The sequence below is a fragment of the Ips typographus genome, linkage group LG8 (genome assembly GCF_016097725.1).
Source record: "Ips typographus isolate SLU linkage group LG8, UJ_Ityp_2.0, whole genome shotgun sequence".
NCBI classification, from domain to species: Eukaryota; Metazoa; Arthropoda; class Insecta; order Coleoptera; family Curculionidae; genus Ips; species Ips typographus.
The window spans coordinates 2,971,535-2,990,286 of record NC_138429.1 but is presented as its reverse complement, the minus strand read 5'-3'; the positions used below and the strand labels follow the sequence as shown (position 1 = coordinate 2,990,286).

Below are 18,752 nucleotides of genomic sequence, written 5' to 3'. Positions count from 1 at the left end.
CGAAATTGAAATGGAATGAAAATATTCGCACCGCCATTTATCAAAAAAACAATTTCCTGCAAAGGGCTGTCGGGGCGCAAATTTGGGCTAAATGGTACCTGCGGCCTTTACTAATTTAATCGGCCCGTGCATTTACCCAATTTAAAATCGGAAATTATACCAAAACCCATAATTCTCGACCAGACGAGACGAGACGGGGGACCGTTATGAAAAAGATGATTTATTGAAATAAAGTTAGGATACGACAATTTCAGTGAAAGTCCTGCTGCAACTAATTAATCGTCAAAATTTAGAATATTAGTTTCTAGCGTCCCTAATCTTTCTGAAAATGCGAGAAAGATAATTCGCCCGTGTTCGCTTCGGATGAAAATTTCCATCATGGACTAGTCCACCGCTTTAGCGTATAAAAATTTCAAACTCCGCACTTAAAAGAACCGTTAATAATCCAGCAGCTTCGAATACGCGGAAATAAGTTTTCCATTCCTCATTTTCTTTTTCAAATACAAAAATGAAACCATGAATTTGCCGGACAATCATTTACTTTTTATAGTCTACCGTATTTGGTGTAATAGGACACAAGAGCATGGAAATTTTATGAATTATTTCACCCAGTTGAATCGTATCAGCGTATATTTGTTTAAAATAATGTTTTTTTTGCAGCTTTAGGCAATATGCAACGTCGAATAACAGATAATTGCTACCCATATATTAATAAACCCCACCGGAATAAGTTTAATGTTTGATTGTCGGATAATACGATTTTATGCTTTATTAAACTCGTATGTAGGTTTTACCAATTTTTTTTTACGTTTTATATGGAATAATTGGGAAAAAATTAATATTAAAGGTTAAATACATTCATTGATTCACTTTATCTACAGCAAAGTGAAATCTGGAATTTTATTTTGGCAATCCACGCACGACTGAATCTAATTTAATATTCTATCAACTTCAATACGGTGTCAATCGACGGTTCCTTTTGTTACTTTCCATATGTTCCCCACATTTCTCATTCCACGTTTTCGGAGAATATTATATTTAAACTGATCATATTTTTCAATGGAATCCCAGGCAGTGGATGATGAAAGCTCCTGCACATATTCACGTAGGAATTATCGACAATTTTCTGTTTGTAAATATTGGTACAGGGGATCGAACAATGAACAAATCTGTCACAGAACATGTCATTTTGTATGTACAGGGTGTCTTAAATTTGATGGTTTTTCGGGGTAACCCCAAAACTAGCAAAAATAGAGATTTTAAAAGACAGGATGATTTTAATAGTTAATTAATTGTTAACGACGCAGAAAAACTACAAATAATTTTCCATAGAGAATTTAACGTAGTATTCGAATATCTAATCTTTTTTTTCTGGGGTTTTTGAGATATCTAAATTAAACATAAATTTTTTAATGTACTGTATACTTTTACAGAAAACAAAGTAGAAATCGCTAATTTTAGTTTGAAATCCAGCAAGTCTATACTAAATGTATTGATTTGTTGCTGATTTACTAGATTTTCGGTTTAAAGTTAAACCAATTTACGATAAAAACATCCCAAATGTAGTGGCCGATAACATTTTAAGGTCGAAAATCCTCTCGGAATCCGCTATCATGCGAAATCACTCACTATAAGAAATAAGTTATATTTTTAATAAATCGTATTTTCCGGTCTCCCTTCTCGTTGACAACTTAGTGCATGAAATAGGATTCATCGGAAGATATATGTCAGGAATCGCTTCAATATAAAATGATGGCCAGAACAGCTGCGAGAAAACGACGCAGTCAGATATGTCAGTAACGAAAGGAAATTTGGACGAATTATTTCATATTCTAGAGTTTTATGGTTTGCAGTATTATTAAAAGTACAGTGGTTGAAGCGATTCTACCAGTAAATCTGACTAAAATATCATATGCAAAATAGAAATTCTCTGGGAGAGTGGCGATAATTCAGAGTGTCGCTGTAACTGCTGCAGGTATTTTTCTATAGATGCAAGTGCCAGCAACTTTAGCACAAACACTAGAAACACCATATCAGCAAATGCAGCCACTCGAAAGTTTCAGTCCTTTTGGTCTGTTAAAGCCTGATTTATATTGCCAATAAAATATTTACCTTCAGTGATAGAATACAAATTTATTGTTCACAAGCAAGAAGACCAAGTTATTTGTGGAAAATGTCAGGATACGTAATTTAGTTGTTATTGGTGATTCTGTTTGTTGAACAAAAATACATTATTACAAACTTAAATTGTCTGGACAATTCTAAAATTGTACAGGGTTATGTATGTTGTTTTGCATACAAGCGGCCATGGAAAGGTGAAAAAAATACATAATGGAGACATCATCTTTAATGGAACACTCTGTATATTTTTATTATTACTGGATAGATCTTATTTGTCTGATTTCAAAAATACCTATGTAATATTTTGACATTCAGTTAAGTCGTTTTCGAGTTAATGTTCAAAGGGGCGAAACGTTATCATCATTTGACTTTGACGTATGTATACTTGAAGTGAGTATAAATTAATGTTTTAAACACATATTTGGAATTTTCATTAAATTTCCTATCTAATGACATAAATAACACTACAATATCCGGTAACGCCAGGAAGAAATATGGTGTCAAAATTTGAACTGCCAGAAACACAGTTTGAAAGAACAGTCAAGGACAAAATCGCTTGAAAAACCTACTTGGAGTGAGAGAATGACTGTTTTAAGCACATTTTTGGAATCCTCATTAAATTTCTTATATAATGACATAAAAAGAACACTACAATATCAGGTAAAGTCAGGGAGAAAAGTGGTGTCAAAGTTTGAGCTGTCAGAAACACAGTTTGAAAGAACAGTGAGAGACAAAATTGTCTCTAAAACCCACTTGTAGTGAGAAAATGACTATTTTAAGCACATTTTTGGAATCCTCATTAAATTTATTATCTAATGGCATAAAAAAACACTACAAAATTAGGTAAAATTAAGGAGAAAATTAGTGTCAAAATTTGAACTGCCAGAAACAGTTTGAAAGAACAGTCAGAGACAAAATTGTCTGTAAAACCCACTTGTAATGAAAAAATTACTGTTTTAAGCACATTTTTGGAATCCTCATTAAATTTCTTAACTATTGACATAAAAAACACTACAATATTAGGTAAAGTCAGGGAGAAAATTAGTGTCAAAATTTGAACTGCCAGAAACACTGTTTGAAAGGACAGTCAGAGACAAAATTGTCTGTAAAACCCACTTGTAATAAAAAAATGACTGTTTTAAGCACATTTTTGGAATCCTCATTAAATTTCTTAACTATTGACATAAAAAAACACTACAATATTAGGTAAAGTCATGGAGAAAAGTGGTGTTAAAGTTTGAGCTGCTAGAAACACAGTTTGAAAGAACAGTCAGGGACAAAATTGTCCCTAAAACTCACTTGGAGTGAGAAAATGACTGTTTTAAGCACATTTTTGGAATCCTCATTAAATTTCCTATCTAATAACAAAAAACACACAATACAAAATCAAGTAAAATCAAGGAGAAAATTGGTGTCAAACTTTGAGCTGCCAGAAACACAATTTGAAAGAACAGTCAGGGACAAAATTGTCTGTTAAACCCACTTGGAGTGAGAAAATGACTGTTTTAAGCACATTTTCGGAATCCTCATTAAATTTTTTATCTAATAACAAAAAAAAAAAGTGTCAAAATTTGAACTGCCAGAAACGCAGTTTGAAAGGACAGTCAGAGGCAAAATCGCTTGGAAATCTTACTTGCAGTGAGAAAATGACAGTTTTAAGCACATTTAAGTAAACATCACGTTGGTGTAATTGAGATGGCTTGGCCTAAAATTTTTAAAATAAGAGTAATGTGAATGTGCAATAATGATCTTGATAGTTATTTGCTCAAAATGTGTGTTGGCTAGATGCCCAACGTTTTTAAGAGAAAAGTTGGCGATTGTGTTTAAACGATTGTGCTGGCTATAGTTGCCTAAAACTTTGAAGATAAGATTAGAAGAATGTGTTGAAATGATTAAACTGGTTAAGTGCCTAAAAATGTTCGAGAGAAGAGTAGAATAATGTGTTCAAAAGATTGAGCTGGCTAATCGTCTAAAATTTTTAGAGGGATTAAGAAAAAAAAAGTGAAGATTACAAACTCAAAAAAGTGGAATATCATGAAAAAGGGAAGGTAGAATGGATTGGCATTTCATAAATTTAGTGGAAAGAATGTATATTTTAGGTGAAAGCTTTTGAAGAACAAAATCGTAAAAAAGATAATACAAACAATACTTTTGATAACACAAGCCTCTTCCTTTGATATGTTTCTAGGTCCGTCACTGGTCGTGTTGTTCTACAGGGTGTTAAAACTGGAAAAGAGTAAATAAAATGTGATTTCCAAAAATGGAAAGAAATCAAATTTACAGCAAATACGGACGCTACTGAAATGAATTTAACCGCGATGCGGGATACAAAAATCAATGTCAAGAAGGTAGATCCATTTTGCAATATTGGCCGAGCGGACACCGAAGGATACTGGACGTTATATCCGGTCAACCTGAGACGAAGTGTCATTCTTTATTCATACCTGAATGGACGTCGTATATTCTTATTTATAACATTCTTTTTGGATGTCCCGCAACGTTGGACGGCTACTTATTTTTATCGGAATTGAAGTGCCATTTTTGGGAGGACATGCACTGCTTTACAATGAAGCAACCTGATATTTTATTTTAGAAAATTTTTTACTACGAACATAAAAGCTTACCAAATGCAGCATTTTCAGGACAGATTCAAATTTACATGCACCGTCTAATTGGACATTTTTATTTCGTTTAACGGGGTCACGTTTAGTATGGCCGCCAGGCAATTCATTACGGAGATGAATCTTTTGGCGCTACAGTATTTTTCTTTGCAAACCCGTTTTGTAGCGCTTTATTTGCACTATAAGGAAAGTTACTCTTAAAGTATAAAGCCTTTTAAGAAAATTAAAACCTTTTTCTTTGCTAAAATGTTAATCGGTACTTTGTACTTTTCATGTCCAGAAGACGAATGTGTTGTGTTTTGTAGATTGTAAATGACTAAAGTGTTGTTTTATACTAAAGTTTCTAGGATTTTAATTAAAAAAGTCTTGTAGAACTAATTCAAATGTTTACTTGGCCCTTCCTTTCAAACAGCCAATATTTTCAGCAGCACTCCTTGGAATTACGACATTGGCTGCAATCCCCTTGAACGACACTGGCTTATTCCGCAAATCTCCCTCTTTCAATGCATTCATCTACTTAACGGATAAAGTTTCGTTTCACGTAAAAAGTCCTTAGCAAAGTGCGGCTCAGTACACTTTGGCGTTATTCGTTTCAAAAAGCGGATTTGTCGTGCAATATTATAAGGTTTTAGTATGAAATTTTATACTTTCAAAGATATAATTTGATAACAGCCTTTGTTATAACACATCTGTCGATTAAATATTCAAATGATGATATTTCAAAATATGAACATACACTAAAACAGAATCTGTAGAACAGTCAGACATTTGATAAATATTCAAAAGCAATTTTTAGCATTTGAATATTTAGTTTTTAATTTATTTGGTTTAGTGGAAAGTCAACTGCAAAACAAGGTTTGTTTACAAAAAAATACCACTTTCTCTCTCCAATAAATGCGAGAAGATGTTGAAAACATCCCCTATAAATCACAAGCTTCAACTAAGCTGAAATTATACCGCAGTATATGTATTTTCATCTTTGGGATTTCTCTCTCTCCCTCTCCTATTTCCTGAGATATGTTATTAATTCCTCTTCCTCGACGTATTGCATCTGATTGTTGTGTCCGCCATTTTTCAGTTTAAATTATATAAATGATGCTCCGCGTTCGGATGCAATCATTTATTTTCGTGCCTTCTCGCATTCAGTTCCTTTCTCCTTTCTTGCTAAATAATGTTTTATCTTTAATGTCTGCAGAACTGGAAGAATAATGCATCACCTTAAGTGGAGAATAAGCCTGGGAGAGAAATGTGCCTTTCAGGTGTTTCAACAAGGCAAGAAATTGTTGGCTTAACATATTTTCGTGCATGATTTGATGGTCGTAACTGTTTCAGTTAATACTAAATTGTTGAGACAAAAGAAATTAATTTCAGTATCTGCCTTTTGCTTGTGATAATAATTAATTATTTCTTCACCAAAGGAGCGAAAGAGCAAATTAGAAAATGGATCTTAAATGTATGATGAATTAAATGAAAATTTACTGGGCGAACCTTCAGTAAAGTTTAAAGGCACCGACCTAGATATCTGATTTATTTTGCCATTCTGTCACCTCCTGCAAGAATAGAAACTTTATGTTTTCGTAGATTGTCAGCGTTGAAGTGAAGCGAGCGCATTTTATCTTAATTAAATTTTCTATTTCTAAAATGTCACACAATCAACCGTTAATAGAAAAGATAACTCAAACATTTGCAGCAAACAATCTCGACAATTTATCTAGCTGGAATTTGCGTATCACCTACATCTGGAGGTACACAGAGAGGTAGTCAAGTGCGACATTTATATCTAGAGACTCGTTTAAACCACACCAGTTTCCTACCGTTAAATTTTGTGTAATGCCAACGGAATAGAGAAGTGACAGGAATTGATTGAGGAAAATCCTTCGGGGTACGTGCATCGAGCACTCCCTAAATTCAGATTCGTACGTTTAGATCCGGAAAAAAAATAGATTTAAAGGAAGTTTTTGGATGAGTTTTACTTTAATGAAAACTCCTCATATGCAGTATTTGCCTAAATGACAGCACTGTTTGTAGTTGCTAATTGGTCAAGAAAAGAACAGAAGAACAAATAAATGTCTATCAGACTAGAAAGAATAAAAATATTGGTTGATAATTTACAATAAGCTCATTGGGACAGCTCACTAAATTACACTTTGACACCCCTAAGGCATTATACCTTCTCCTGACATTTAGATGATAAAGTGTCGTACATTTAATAATATCACGTAAACTATCAGACGTGTTGTTATACAGTTACAAATGCACTCAGTTATTTGGAAACTATCTCTAAATAGCACTCTAGCATTGGCTCTTACTAATTTACACTAAAATGTTCAGGTAGTCTAAGAAATAATTTTAAACTGCGATTTGGTTGAACGACTAACCATTAGGCATGATCAGCACGACCGTATGCATAATTAGGGAGGCTTATCTTATCTAATCCCTGTCAATGATGCGTCGTATCGGGCCGCTCAAGAAGTTTCCGGAAATTCGTAAACGTGCCACGCTTTCAGGATTTTAGATGAACTTCCCGTAAAGTCGAAGAGATTTGTATAGGAGGCTTAAATAGATTTATATTCAAGATGCAAGTCAAATATGTCATTTTTAGTGATGTGTATGTAATCGTTATTGTTTTGCATACAGTTTTAAATACTGTACATAAAAACTAAATTAAAAATTATATTGAGTCGCACAATCAGCAGGTAAGTTTTTTAATCATTTCAAGTTACTGTCTTTACTAGTGTAGTAAGTTTAGATTTAAAATTGTTGAACTGGCTAATTGCCCAATGATTTCAAAAGAAGGGCAGAAAGTTGTGTAGAACTGATTGAGACGGCTAATTGCTTAAGAATTTCAAAAGAAGAGCAGAAGAATGTGTCTGTTATCCACAATGTTGCCAGGTCTACCGTTTTTGTATTTCTTCTACCGTTCTCCTGTTTTTTTGTATATAATCTATCGTTTTTAATTACGTTATTGCCATTATGTTGGTGTCATTTTCTTACTCCAAATTATTCTCTAAAACCACGTGATGTCTGTCACTATTGTCAAAATTTTACTAGAATTTGCTAGAATTACATTTTAACACAGTTTTCGAAACAAGACGATTTTCTTAGATTTAACAGTTTGTTTTGACAATTGTCACTTTATAGTCTAGCTAAACAGTCTTCTGAAATCACGTGACAACTGTCACTAACGTCAAAACTGTCAAACCATACTCTAAAGCTGCAAAAATCAGGATTTATAAACGTTTTCTTGCAGTATTTGATATAAAACGTGTTTCTGAGAATTATGACAGCTTTTTTGCCAATTGTCACGTGACCGTCTAGCTAAATAGTGTTCTACAATCACGTGACAACTGTCACTAACGTCAAAACTGTCAAACCATACTCTAAAGCTGCAAAAATCAGGATTTAGAAACGTTTTCTTGCAGTATTTGATATAAAACGTGTTTCTGAGAATTATGACAGCTATTTTGCCAATTGTCACGTGACCGTCTAGCTAAAGAGTGTTCTACAATTACGTGACAACTGTCACTAACGTCAAAACTGTCAAACCATACTCTAAAGCTGCAAAAATCAGGATCCAGAAACGTTTTCTTGCAGTATTTGATATAAAACGTGTTTCTGAGAATTATGACAGCTTTTTTGCCAATTGTCACGTGACCGTCTAGCTAAATAGTATTCTACAATCACGTGACAACTGTCACTAACGTCAAAACTGTCAAACCATACTCTAAAGCTGGAAAAATCAGGATTTAGAAACGTTTTCTTGCAGTATTTGATATAAAACGTGTTTCTGAGAATTATGACAGCTATTTTGCCAATTGTCACGTGATCGTCTAGCTAAATAGTGTTCTACAATCACGTGACAACTGTCACTAACGTCAAAACTATCAAACCATGCTCAAAAATTGCAAAAATCGGGATTTCGAAGCGTTTTCTTGAAGTATTCGATATAAAGAGTGTTTTTGTGTTTTTATTTATAATTTTTGCTAATGGTCACGTGACTGCCTAGCTAAATTATCCTTTAAAACCACGTGATATCTCTCACTAATGACACAAGACTTTAAAAACAATTTGTTTTGATCTACCGTTTTTTGACTGATTATTCTACCGCCATTAAATATTTTGACTTGGTTTATCCATTAACTGTTTTATTTTAGAAAAAAAAAAAAAAAACTTTCCCTGCGTAGGAAGTAAGCGTGACATTCTCATCCCAGAATGAGGGAGAAAAGTTGAATTTTCCATACGGGTCGTAGATAATAGTTATTTGCGCAACTAGGGTGAAAAGTACAACTTTTACTCCCGTGAACAAATTGAGGTGTTGTTACTAAAGATGTTAGTCATTATGTCAAGAAAGTGACAAACACAGTGTGACTTTTACTGGTGACACTTTTCCGCACTAAGGAGGAAACTACTTTCAGTCTCTCCCCAAATGAGGGAAGAACATTTTATTTTCTGTAGGGGGTCGTAGAAACTTGTTGCGATTCAACAGTTCAGGAAGTAAAGTGGTGTTCTAAACCGATCTGGATCATGCGGAAAAATATAACTTTCTGCACATTAGGTAACCAATGAGTATAATCTTTGTGATTCCACAGTACAATCAACAGATTGCTTACCAGGATTGTAAGAGAATAAATAAAACACCAAGTTATTTCTGAACAATGTCCATATTATATTTTAATTCCCACATACACACACGGCACGTTGTGAACCTCTTGTCTTATAATTGTAATAATAATAATAATAATATGTATTTACATTGTAGAACGCACTGGTTTAAGATATACATTCTATATTATGAACGTCTCGTAAAAGACGCAGAGTTTCCTCGAGAAGAAACGACCATAATGCTGATCGTTCAACCTTCAACAACAAGTATCTTAATTTACAACTCCTAGCTGTACAATCGGATCTATTTAGCATCTTTTTTCACAAAATTTCTTTAGCTGTATATCAATCGCATTTGTAATATAGTGTAAAACTGTATGATCATACGTTTATTTTTTAAATTACTTACAATAACTTGCTTAATATTAAATATAATTCTTAATTTTAAAAGTCAAAAGCGCCCACAGAAGGAGTACGGTTATTGCTCTTTGATATTGCATATACAAGCCATTAGTTGGCTATACAATGAATAATTTATTATTAATAATTATTTTTTTAAACATTTAATATCGATTTTCACCATATCAGTAAATTTGTCCTGGTCTCGTTATAAAACTTAGTGTAGCTTAAATTACCGTTCCTGTTGTGATTGTGAAAGAAATATGGTGAAAATCTGAAAAAAAAAACAATGGACTGAGGGGTTTTGCAAAAACACAAGGACATTAAAGGTGGTAATACACAAAGTGGCACCACCGAACCACAATATATTATTTTTATATCAACTACTTTAATAATTAATTGTTATAAATTAAGGGTATATAATATATATATCAATAATTATTATTATATCATAATATCAATATATACAACTTGTATACATCCAATAAAATAACCGTCTCTTTTTGGTATACCTAAAGAAAAATCAACACATTAATAAGTAATAATATAAAATTAACAAAATACAAACAACGCATTTAACAGCGTTTTGTCTAATTTTCATGACACCCTTAATACTTACAAAAGTGTTTGGTTTATATCAGAAAAGAGAACAGAAACATTCTAATAGGAGTATTATATTTAAAATTGACTTTCTGACGGATGAATTTGTGATAGATTTATTGCTATCTACGCTAACCCACGTAAATTGATATAAACCAAACGCCTAAAAAAAAATAGGAAATCAACCATTGGACAGCACAATTTAAATTTCAATGTATAGTATAAGGCCCACGATATAGTTTTGATGAAACAAAATTAAAAATAACTAATGTTTAATATTGTCGAGATATATTTTTTTTTGATGGAAAATATCGATTTAAAATACTTTAGGTTCTAGCCTCTAATATTAAAATTATTAAAAATTTAGATTATTAAAAGATGTTAACTTTTAATAAACGTGTCATTTTTCGAAATAAAGAATCACTTCAAAAAACTTTCCTGCCTTAAGTACTCAACTTTTATCAGCCATTGTAATGGTCTCTTTTTGAGATGATTCTTCTCATTAATTGCCGAATTATTTGCGTTTTTTTTTGCAGCTGATATGTTGTTATTTTACGTCTTTTTTTTTAAATCAAGCTTTCTACTACACCTGGTTTTATAATGGAAAGTGTGTTTGTTTTCGGCTTTAGACAACTCGTCAATTTCAAGTTAATGCAGGAAATACTTGACTTTTATAGGCGGTTTTAACGTGTGTGAATTTAATTCAAATATTTCCCGTAACTTTGAAAAAAATCAATTCGACCTATCTATGATATATTATTATGTCTTTTGCTAAACTTACGCCTATTACTTAAATAAAGATAACACAGCTTTTTAACTGAATATAGAACTTTTCCCACTAACTACATATTGCTCTCTATTGACATAAATTACGAAACTGAACTCTATATACTGTTTCATCGGAATTAATTTCTTTTTAACAAGATTTATTAGATAAAACTGGATTATATAATCAGAGGGAATTAAGCGATTAAATGCGAATTTAATTCCGGTAAAACTTAGTCTACAAGTCAAAGGGAAAAATGAAATATATTATCCTCATTGACAATTAGTATTGACATTTTTATATACCTTTGGTCAGTGTTTATTTGCATTAATTTATATGTATATATCGGCTTTTAGTCGTCGTCACATTTATAATACCTATCTACTCCTTGCTTACCGACAGCCAAATATAATGACTAAATAGTTAAAATTCAAAAATCACATATCGAAAGATCTTAACCGATGTACTGCAGTGAGTTTCAATTATGTCAAGTTAGTAATAGTGTGATCGAAAAAATAAATCGATTACTTATCGAAAAAGCATTTTACTTAAACGTCATTTTGTTCGTCGAATTTAAGATCCAATTTTTCGATTTTTAATCGATTTGTTCTTATGAATATTGCTTTCCAATAGTTTTTTTAATTTTTTTACGTGCAATAATAGAAAACTGACAAAAAAAATTTCATCATAACCTATAAATATATTCTGACTAACTGTTTTCGAGACATTGACATGCAAAAACAGATTTTGAAGTGTACATAGTTCTTAAACAGATTAAAATAGAGCAAAACACCTTGCATGTTTCTATCCTAGTTTCCTATGATCTAATTCAAATCTTATATGGCAAAGTTGTGCTAAATTTAAAAATTTTACCATTAGATAGATCTCAAAAAGTTAAGATACAAATTTTGAATTTTAAAAATATCATTTTTTTAAACGTCAATATCTCGAAAACACTTGAATATGGGTGTAGGTTTTGATACATATGAAACATACTTGACATCGTTGGCAGAATTTAAAAATATAATAAGATACAGGGTGTTTCATTTAAGACTGTAAAATTGGTACCAAACCTTGAAAATTTCAGAAAGTTAATTTTTATAATTTTTGAAATATTGACCGCCCGGTAATTCCCGGTGGGACACCCTGTATGTAATATTAACAGGGAAAACTATTGCAAACCAGTGCTCTAGACAAAGATAGAAATAAAATTTGTAAGTGACATGTGACAGCGTAAAAACGTCATTTGACAGTTCCTCATGTATAATTAACTATTGCAAACCAATGCTCTAAGTAAAGATGTGAGTGACATGTGTCAATGTGAAAACGACATTTGACAATTCCTCTCAAGATTTTAATCAGATTTTTTTATTATTCCCTATTCTTATCTCTCTCTTAATTTTTCACTGGTGTTACAGATTACTATTTTGTTTTTTTTTATAGGTAAAGTTTTCATTATACGTAGCTTTTGATTTACTATAATTTTGTATTATTTTTGATAAAATGCACACTTTGAGATACTCAGGGACTTTATTGAGTAGTCATTTTAGCAGAGCAGAGACTTTTGACTAACCTAATAAGATAATACAGAAAAACACAAAATCGCGAATTTTGTAAGATCTCAGTGGTTGGTTTGATAGGTGTCAAAGTATGACATGACACATGTTGCAGCAGTCCGAAAATTGGATAATCAGATGTTGATACTTTTACCCTAAAAGATGTAAATTGTGTAACGTTTTATTAGATCGATTTGAAAATTTCATTTAACCAAAAAAACATGATAAACCAGTTTTTTAAAAATTATGCTTTGCCTTATTTAAACTAAGTGAAGATAGTTTCTAACTTTTGCTTTTTTTACAAAAAAAGGTTATATTTACAAGATTTACACGTAAATATATCAACAAATTGTCACAAACCTAAGAAAAGTTAATCAAAACCAGTTTAAAAATTTACTGCAAAACCAAATAAAGTAATAAAATCAAAATTACTTACTGACATATCGAAATCATCACTGCGATCCATCATCAGTTTTATTACTGATCTAGTGTTCTATTGACGCAAGACTATATAATACTGTGGAGTATATAAATGGAATGGAATCTTTTACATATTACATAATATATACAGTGAGGTTGCTTGAAAACAAATCCAGTAAAAAATGACAGAACACGTAATTTTCGATGGTAAATCATTAATTTGTCAAAAGCAGCAAACTGAAAACTGCTTTTCTGACCAATCAGCTCTGTGATTTACGCAAATGCTGCACATAAGTTAATTTGAAGTGAATTCGTACCACCCCACTGTATGATAAAAATGATTGAGAAAGCATGAGTCAATTCTACGTAACTCTCCTCTCACAATGAGGCCTGCTGCTAATGATCTAAAATTAAGGTCAATTAATAATTGACATTATACACTTTCCTCGGTTTTAAAAAAATAATATTATTTTCGGAATATACCTTACAATCTGCGCGTGTATTAAGTATAAAAAACGTTCTAACTAGCCATCTAAATAATACAAAAATTGTTATTTTTTTTGCTTTGACGTCATTATTTTTGTTCATCGGTTTACCTATAGTCTAACTCGAGTGATTTACGTCAAGTGGACAACTCGAAGTCACAACTTTGTTGGGCGCATTTCATAGAAACGCTGTTTATCATCTATTATTACAGTTTTGTTCAGTTAACTACACTTTCTTTGGTGTGAACCGTGTTTTGTACATGTTCCAGTTAACGAAACACTTAACTACCGTTAAGATTTGGCAACGTTAAATTTATATATCCTAGCTAAGTAAATAAGTTTGTTAAATATCCCACTGAATGATTAATTTAATTTGTTCTAGGTTTGCTTTGTAAATAATAGTCTAATTACTGATCTTTCTAGTCTAGGATTGCTTACCTAACTAGATTGCTGTATTAGTGCGTTTCGTACTGGAAAATGTACAAAAACCTTTGGCGACATATAGAGGATTTTAATAAAAGATAGAAAAAAATCCTGACCCTTTAACTATAATTAAAATTTCACCATTTTTAGTACCCTAATAAGTTTACCCGCCACCTTAACTCGTAATAATTGCTAAATTTGAAAATCTACCATATTTTTGGGTTCACTCTATGCTTATCCGTTGCAATCATCCAACCTAACTTAAGTTCACATATCGTAGTGGTTTGTACTGAGGAAGTATTAATGTAATGAATCCATTCAGTCAGAAAAAAACGTTTTAACTACTTGATAAACGTCCATATTAACACGCCTAAACCGGCTAAAACCATAAAAAAAAATTGGAAATTACCTTGGGCGACACTACACCTATCGTAACTAGTAGCCAAAAACGATTAAATTAAAAAAAAATCGCCCGATATTATTGTTATATTTTCATAGAATATTATTCACATTGTCATAACGAGAAACATTAATATATTAATATACTTTTAAAATTGATCGTGTCTTGTCTAACATAGCGACAGATCTAAGTTTAAAGGTTTACACTTTAGGGAAAATATCAATAAGGGTTTTGAACTCTACAAGCTACATAGAGATTTGTACGGGCCATACAGAACAATTTATTATTATCATTGTTTCTGCGAAAGCTAGAATTTTTGGCAAAATCAAAAACTTATTAACTCCCAAGTGAAGATTATTAAAATATCGGTAAGGGTGATTATTAATAAGTAAAATTAGTTAAAACCTTGATTAATATAAAATATGAATTTCAAGATTTTAAGAGATTCTTTAATTAAAATTTTAGCACTTATCTGTCTGGCCCAATTTCGTATAACGATATATAATAATCATAAAATATTTACAAAATTTTGCGCGGTCAAACTAAATCCCGATAACTAAAAGTAAATATCTCTTGCAACTAGAATAACAAATATGAGAAAATAATTAACAACTTTTAAGATAAGATCCCACACCTAATGTTTGAGTTTATTATGTAAATGTTCGAAATACGATTAAATATACAAATGACTTCTAATTGTTTTAAGCAATTTATTTTAAGTTTTTAGTCCCTCAACAGTCAGTACAAAACTGTAATACAGAATTACTGAAGATCAAAATGGACAAGCTAAACCGTAAGAGAATGATCAAAATTTACGTAAATATCTCGAAAACTTAATAAATAAAAAATAAAGCAATTTTAAAACTGTAACACTCTGTAGGTGAACCTGAACTTGACTGTATATGTCTCACCCTTATAACACTATTAAAAGAGTACATATACAGGGTGATGGATGGTATCAAGTTTGATATTTCAAATGAGACACCCTGTATATTATTGTACCTTTCCACCAGCTATTTAATTCTAATTATTTTTGAATAAAGCTTTCTTCTGAACGTAATTCTACTAGTTTTTTGAGTTTTAATAATCGATTTCTAATTTCTTTCTCTCAAACATACTTCCAATAACATTTTTGTTATTACCCCACTGAGATTAGTAGAAAATGTAAATTTTAGCTTAAGTTTGTCAAAATTAGTGACATTTTTGCAAAACGAAAAAGGTAATTTATTATTAAGTTCATTCAAGTCTATCCTGTATCGTTTTCCAGAAACGTTTAAGGTAATCACCCTTTATAGAGAGTAGAAAAAGTACCCTTAATGGAACCGTTTTTTAGTTTTATCAGGTTCAATGACGTGCTGAAAACTCCCTGGTAGTATAGAACCTGATTGCTACACTCTACTAGTACCACAAAAATGCAAATGGTCAAAACTGTTTCAAAAGTGTATGAATTCAAATTTTAATGGAAACGGTAGCTTTGTCAGAGAGGTTTACTGGAAGCCTGAAAATCTCCTGGTACCGTAGAACCTCTTTGCCACACTCTACTAGTACCACCAAAACGCAAATATTTAAGACTGTCTAGTTCAAACGTAGTTCATGATAATTAAAAGTGTATGAAATGAACTTTTAATGGAACCACTTTGTAGTTTTGTCAAAGAAGTTTTCTGAAAATCTCTTGGTACCGTAGGACCGTTGTGCCACACTCTACTAGTACCACCAAAACGCAAATATTTAAAACTGTCTAGTTCCAACGTAGTTGAGGTCTTAATGGAACCAATTTCTAGTATGGTCAGAGAGATTCCTGAAAATCCTTTGGTACCTTTTTGCCGCACTCTACTATTACTACCAAATTGCATTTCTTTTTGTGAGAATTGGCTGAGTTCAAGTAATTTGGTATTAACAACAACGAGAAATAATCTATCTATTGACCAACTTTGGAATAATTTTACAAAACCTATAAATTGGCCGGCAAAATCTTGTGATTTGACGCCTTATATTTTTTTTCAGATTCTCCCCAGACTACTGAACCATTGAAAAATCAATGTTCGAGCTAATAACACAAGAAATGTGCCAAAATCATCGTCTGTAATGTTTTCCACTTGTAAGGAACCAAATTTGTATATTAAATAAACATTATTGCTCAATCTTCACAAAAGTTATGTTTTTTTTTGCTAGTTACTTTCTAGGTGTTACTGGTAGAGTGAAAGGCAAGTTTTGTAGTTTTTTTTGGATAGCTTCAGGCTAACTTTCATTTTCAAATTTTTCTCTAGTCTCTAGACTTAAAGTTAATTTACCCCTTACAGGAAATAATGATTAATAAAAGCTAGCTAGGAAATAGACAGGTAACCAAAATTGTATAATCCTGTAATTAATCCGGAAAGATTCGTTACTAATAAACTGATTAATTGACAGTTCGAATGCATTTTAAACTTACCTGAATAGAAACTGCGCCTTTCAGATATCTTGAAGTCATTTGTATAAGTATTTGTACTGAACTAGAAAGTAAGACTTGTGTAATCTTTGGTATTAAAGGCTCATAACATTGAAACAAAAAAAAAATTAACAAATAAGAGTGTAGGATACCTCTTAAAACCTAACTAAAACCACAAACAATACCAAAGCGTCCCGTTTCAAGTTATTAATAGATGATCCGAGAGCCGTTTGGTCCTTAAATATAATAATATGTGAGGATAATGTATCCTATAGAGATACCCTGTAATATATCATATGTAATTTATAGAAACGTAATTGTTAACCAATAGTGCTTGTGTTTGGTGGGGGGTTAATGCCGCCCCTGGCGGCCACTACCGAAACCTCTCCTACAACATTATTTTCTATTTTTTTTTTCTGTCATTTCCTATCTACCACTGAAAATTAATAAAATAATAATAGGCAAAGAAGTAAACAATTAGAATATGTCGGTAGTGGTCGGGCAGGCAGAAAAGCGCGAATCGCAAACACCAAACATATACAACAACAAGTGGTAACCGCTCAGCGGGTGCTAAGTATTAAATATGTTATTAATATACATAATATAAAGGTGAATGTACAAGTGCAGATTTGGTTGTGATGACGTAATCACAGCTGCAGCTGCCGATGAGGACCAAATTTAGGGTCGGAAAATAATGGAAATATCCGAAATCGAAGGGCAGCTCAGTGGTAGCCGTTTGTAAAAGCTGCTGGGATCAATGGGCCCTGGAACAATCAGAAAACCTTGCAAATCACCATTTTTCAGAGGTGAAAAAGAAAAAAATCAAAATGCTGCATGCAAAACTAAGAAGAAAGTGAAGAGAATAGGAGTTAATCAAATCTGCTTACATTTATCAATTCATTTAGTAGTGAATATATGGCGATACTGCATTAGTTGTTGTATATAGGGACACTGTGGCCAACTTTCCATCGCTTGGTATTGTCTGCAACTAAATTTAGACCAATTTAATAAAAATTACTTGCTATAAACTATCTATAAGTATTGGAATTTACACGTGGGGGTACTATTCTAATACTGCTATGGAAAATTGACTCATAAAACTAGAACACTTATTAAATCTAAAACTTATTAAAACTCGATGTAACATATAGGAGATGAACATAGGATAATTTGACTTTTTTTGCGCTCAACAGTTATTGCACCACTTAAAATCATAATAAATTTCAATCCGTCATTCTCTAATCAAAACAAGTTTATTCAGTAATTTTGAGTTATATGCAAGAAAAATGCATTTGCAGCTAAAAGTGCTTCAAACAAACAATGGTTTTGACTTGTAAATATTTAATCAGGATGACTAAATTAAGCCCTCTTACGACTTGAAACATTTATTCCAGGTCTCGAAAAACTTTAATTAGAGCAAAAACATGTATCATTATGCTTCAAATTTACTTTAAATAAGTCACTATCTTAATGGATTTTACATAAGAATAGAGTAGTTTGAAGCAAAAAAAGCACAAAAATTACTTCTTTAAGGTACCAAAAAGCCACCAAAATTCCACCTGTTGTAAGGTTTTTCACTTGAAGAAAATGTATAGTTATCTTCAAGTGTGGATAATTAAATACCACTTTAAAATTAGAAAATAAACAAGTTATTACAAAAATCTAATTACATTTTTGTTTATAAACCTAAAAAGTTCGGAATTTTAGAGATTTTTCCGTCTAAATGATCAAACTTATGATAGCCGAAGATGTACTCTACAACTTTTATCTGAAGCGTTTTTTTCCTTAAAAGCAAAAAATTGACAACCAATTTTTCAATTCCCATGTTAATCTCCTATGCCCGTGATTCCCCTGGGTGCTATTCTTGAAACGAGGGAAGGGATTTACCAAAAAAATGTGACCAAAACCTGGCATTGTCAACGACTTCTGTC

General features: G+C 31.9%; 1 protein-coding gene across 10 annotated transcripts in view; it reads right to left on the bottom strand.

Annotated features, from left to right (window-relative positions):
• Positions 1–9,384: 9,384 nt before the first annotated feature.
• Positions 9,385–18,752, bottom strand: part of Rbp6 (RNA-binding protein 6) — a 285,917-nt gene continuing 276,549 nt past the window's right edge. For 7 of the 10 annotated variants that reach the window (XM_081985294.1, XM_081985295.1, XM_081985299.1 and 4 more), the window contains 2 exons: positions 17,709–17,809; positions 9,385–17,585 (listed from right to left, as the gene is read on the bottom strand). In XM_081985294.1, the coding sequence (XP_081841420.1) occupies positions 17,723–17,809 (87 nt within the window). In that variant the 3' untranslated portion in view covers positions 9,385–17,585; positions 17,709–17,722. The remainder of the gene's footprint in view (positions 17,586–17,708; positions 17,810–18,752) is intronic. The other 3 variants (XM_081985296.1, XM_081985298.1, XM_081985300.1) reach the window with 1 other exon arrangement.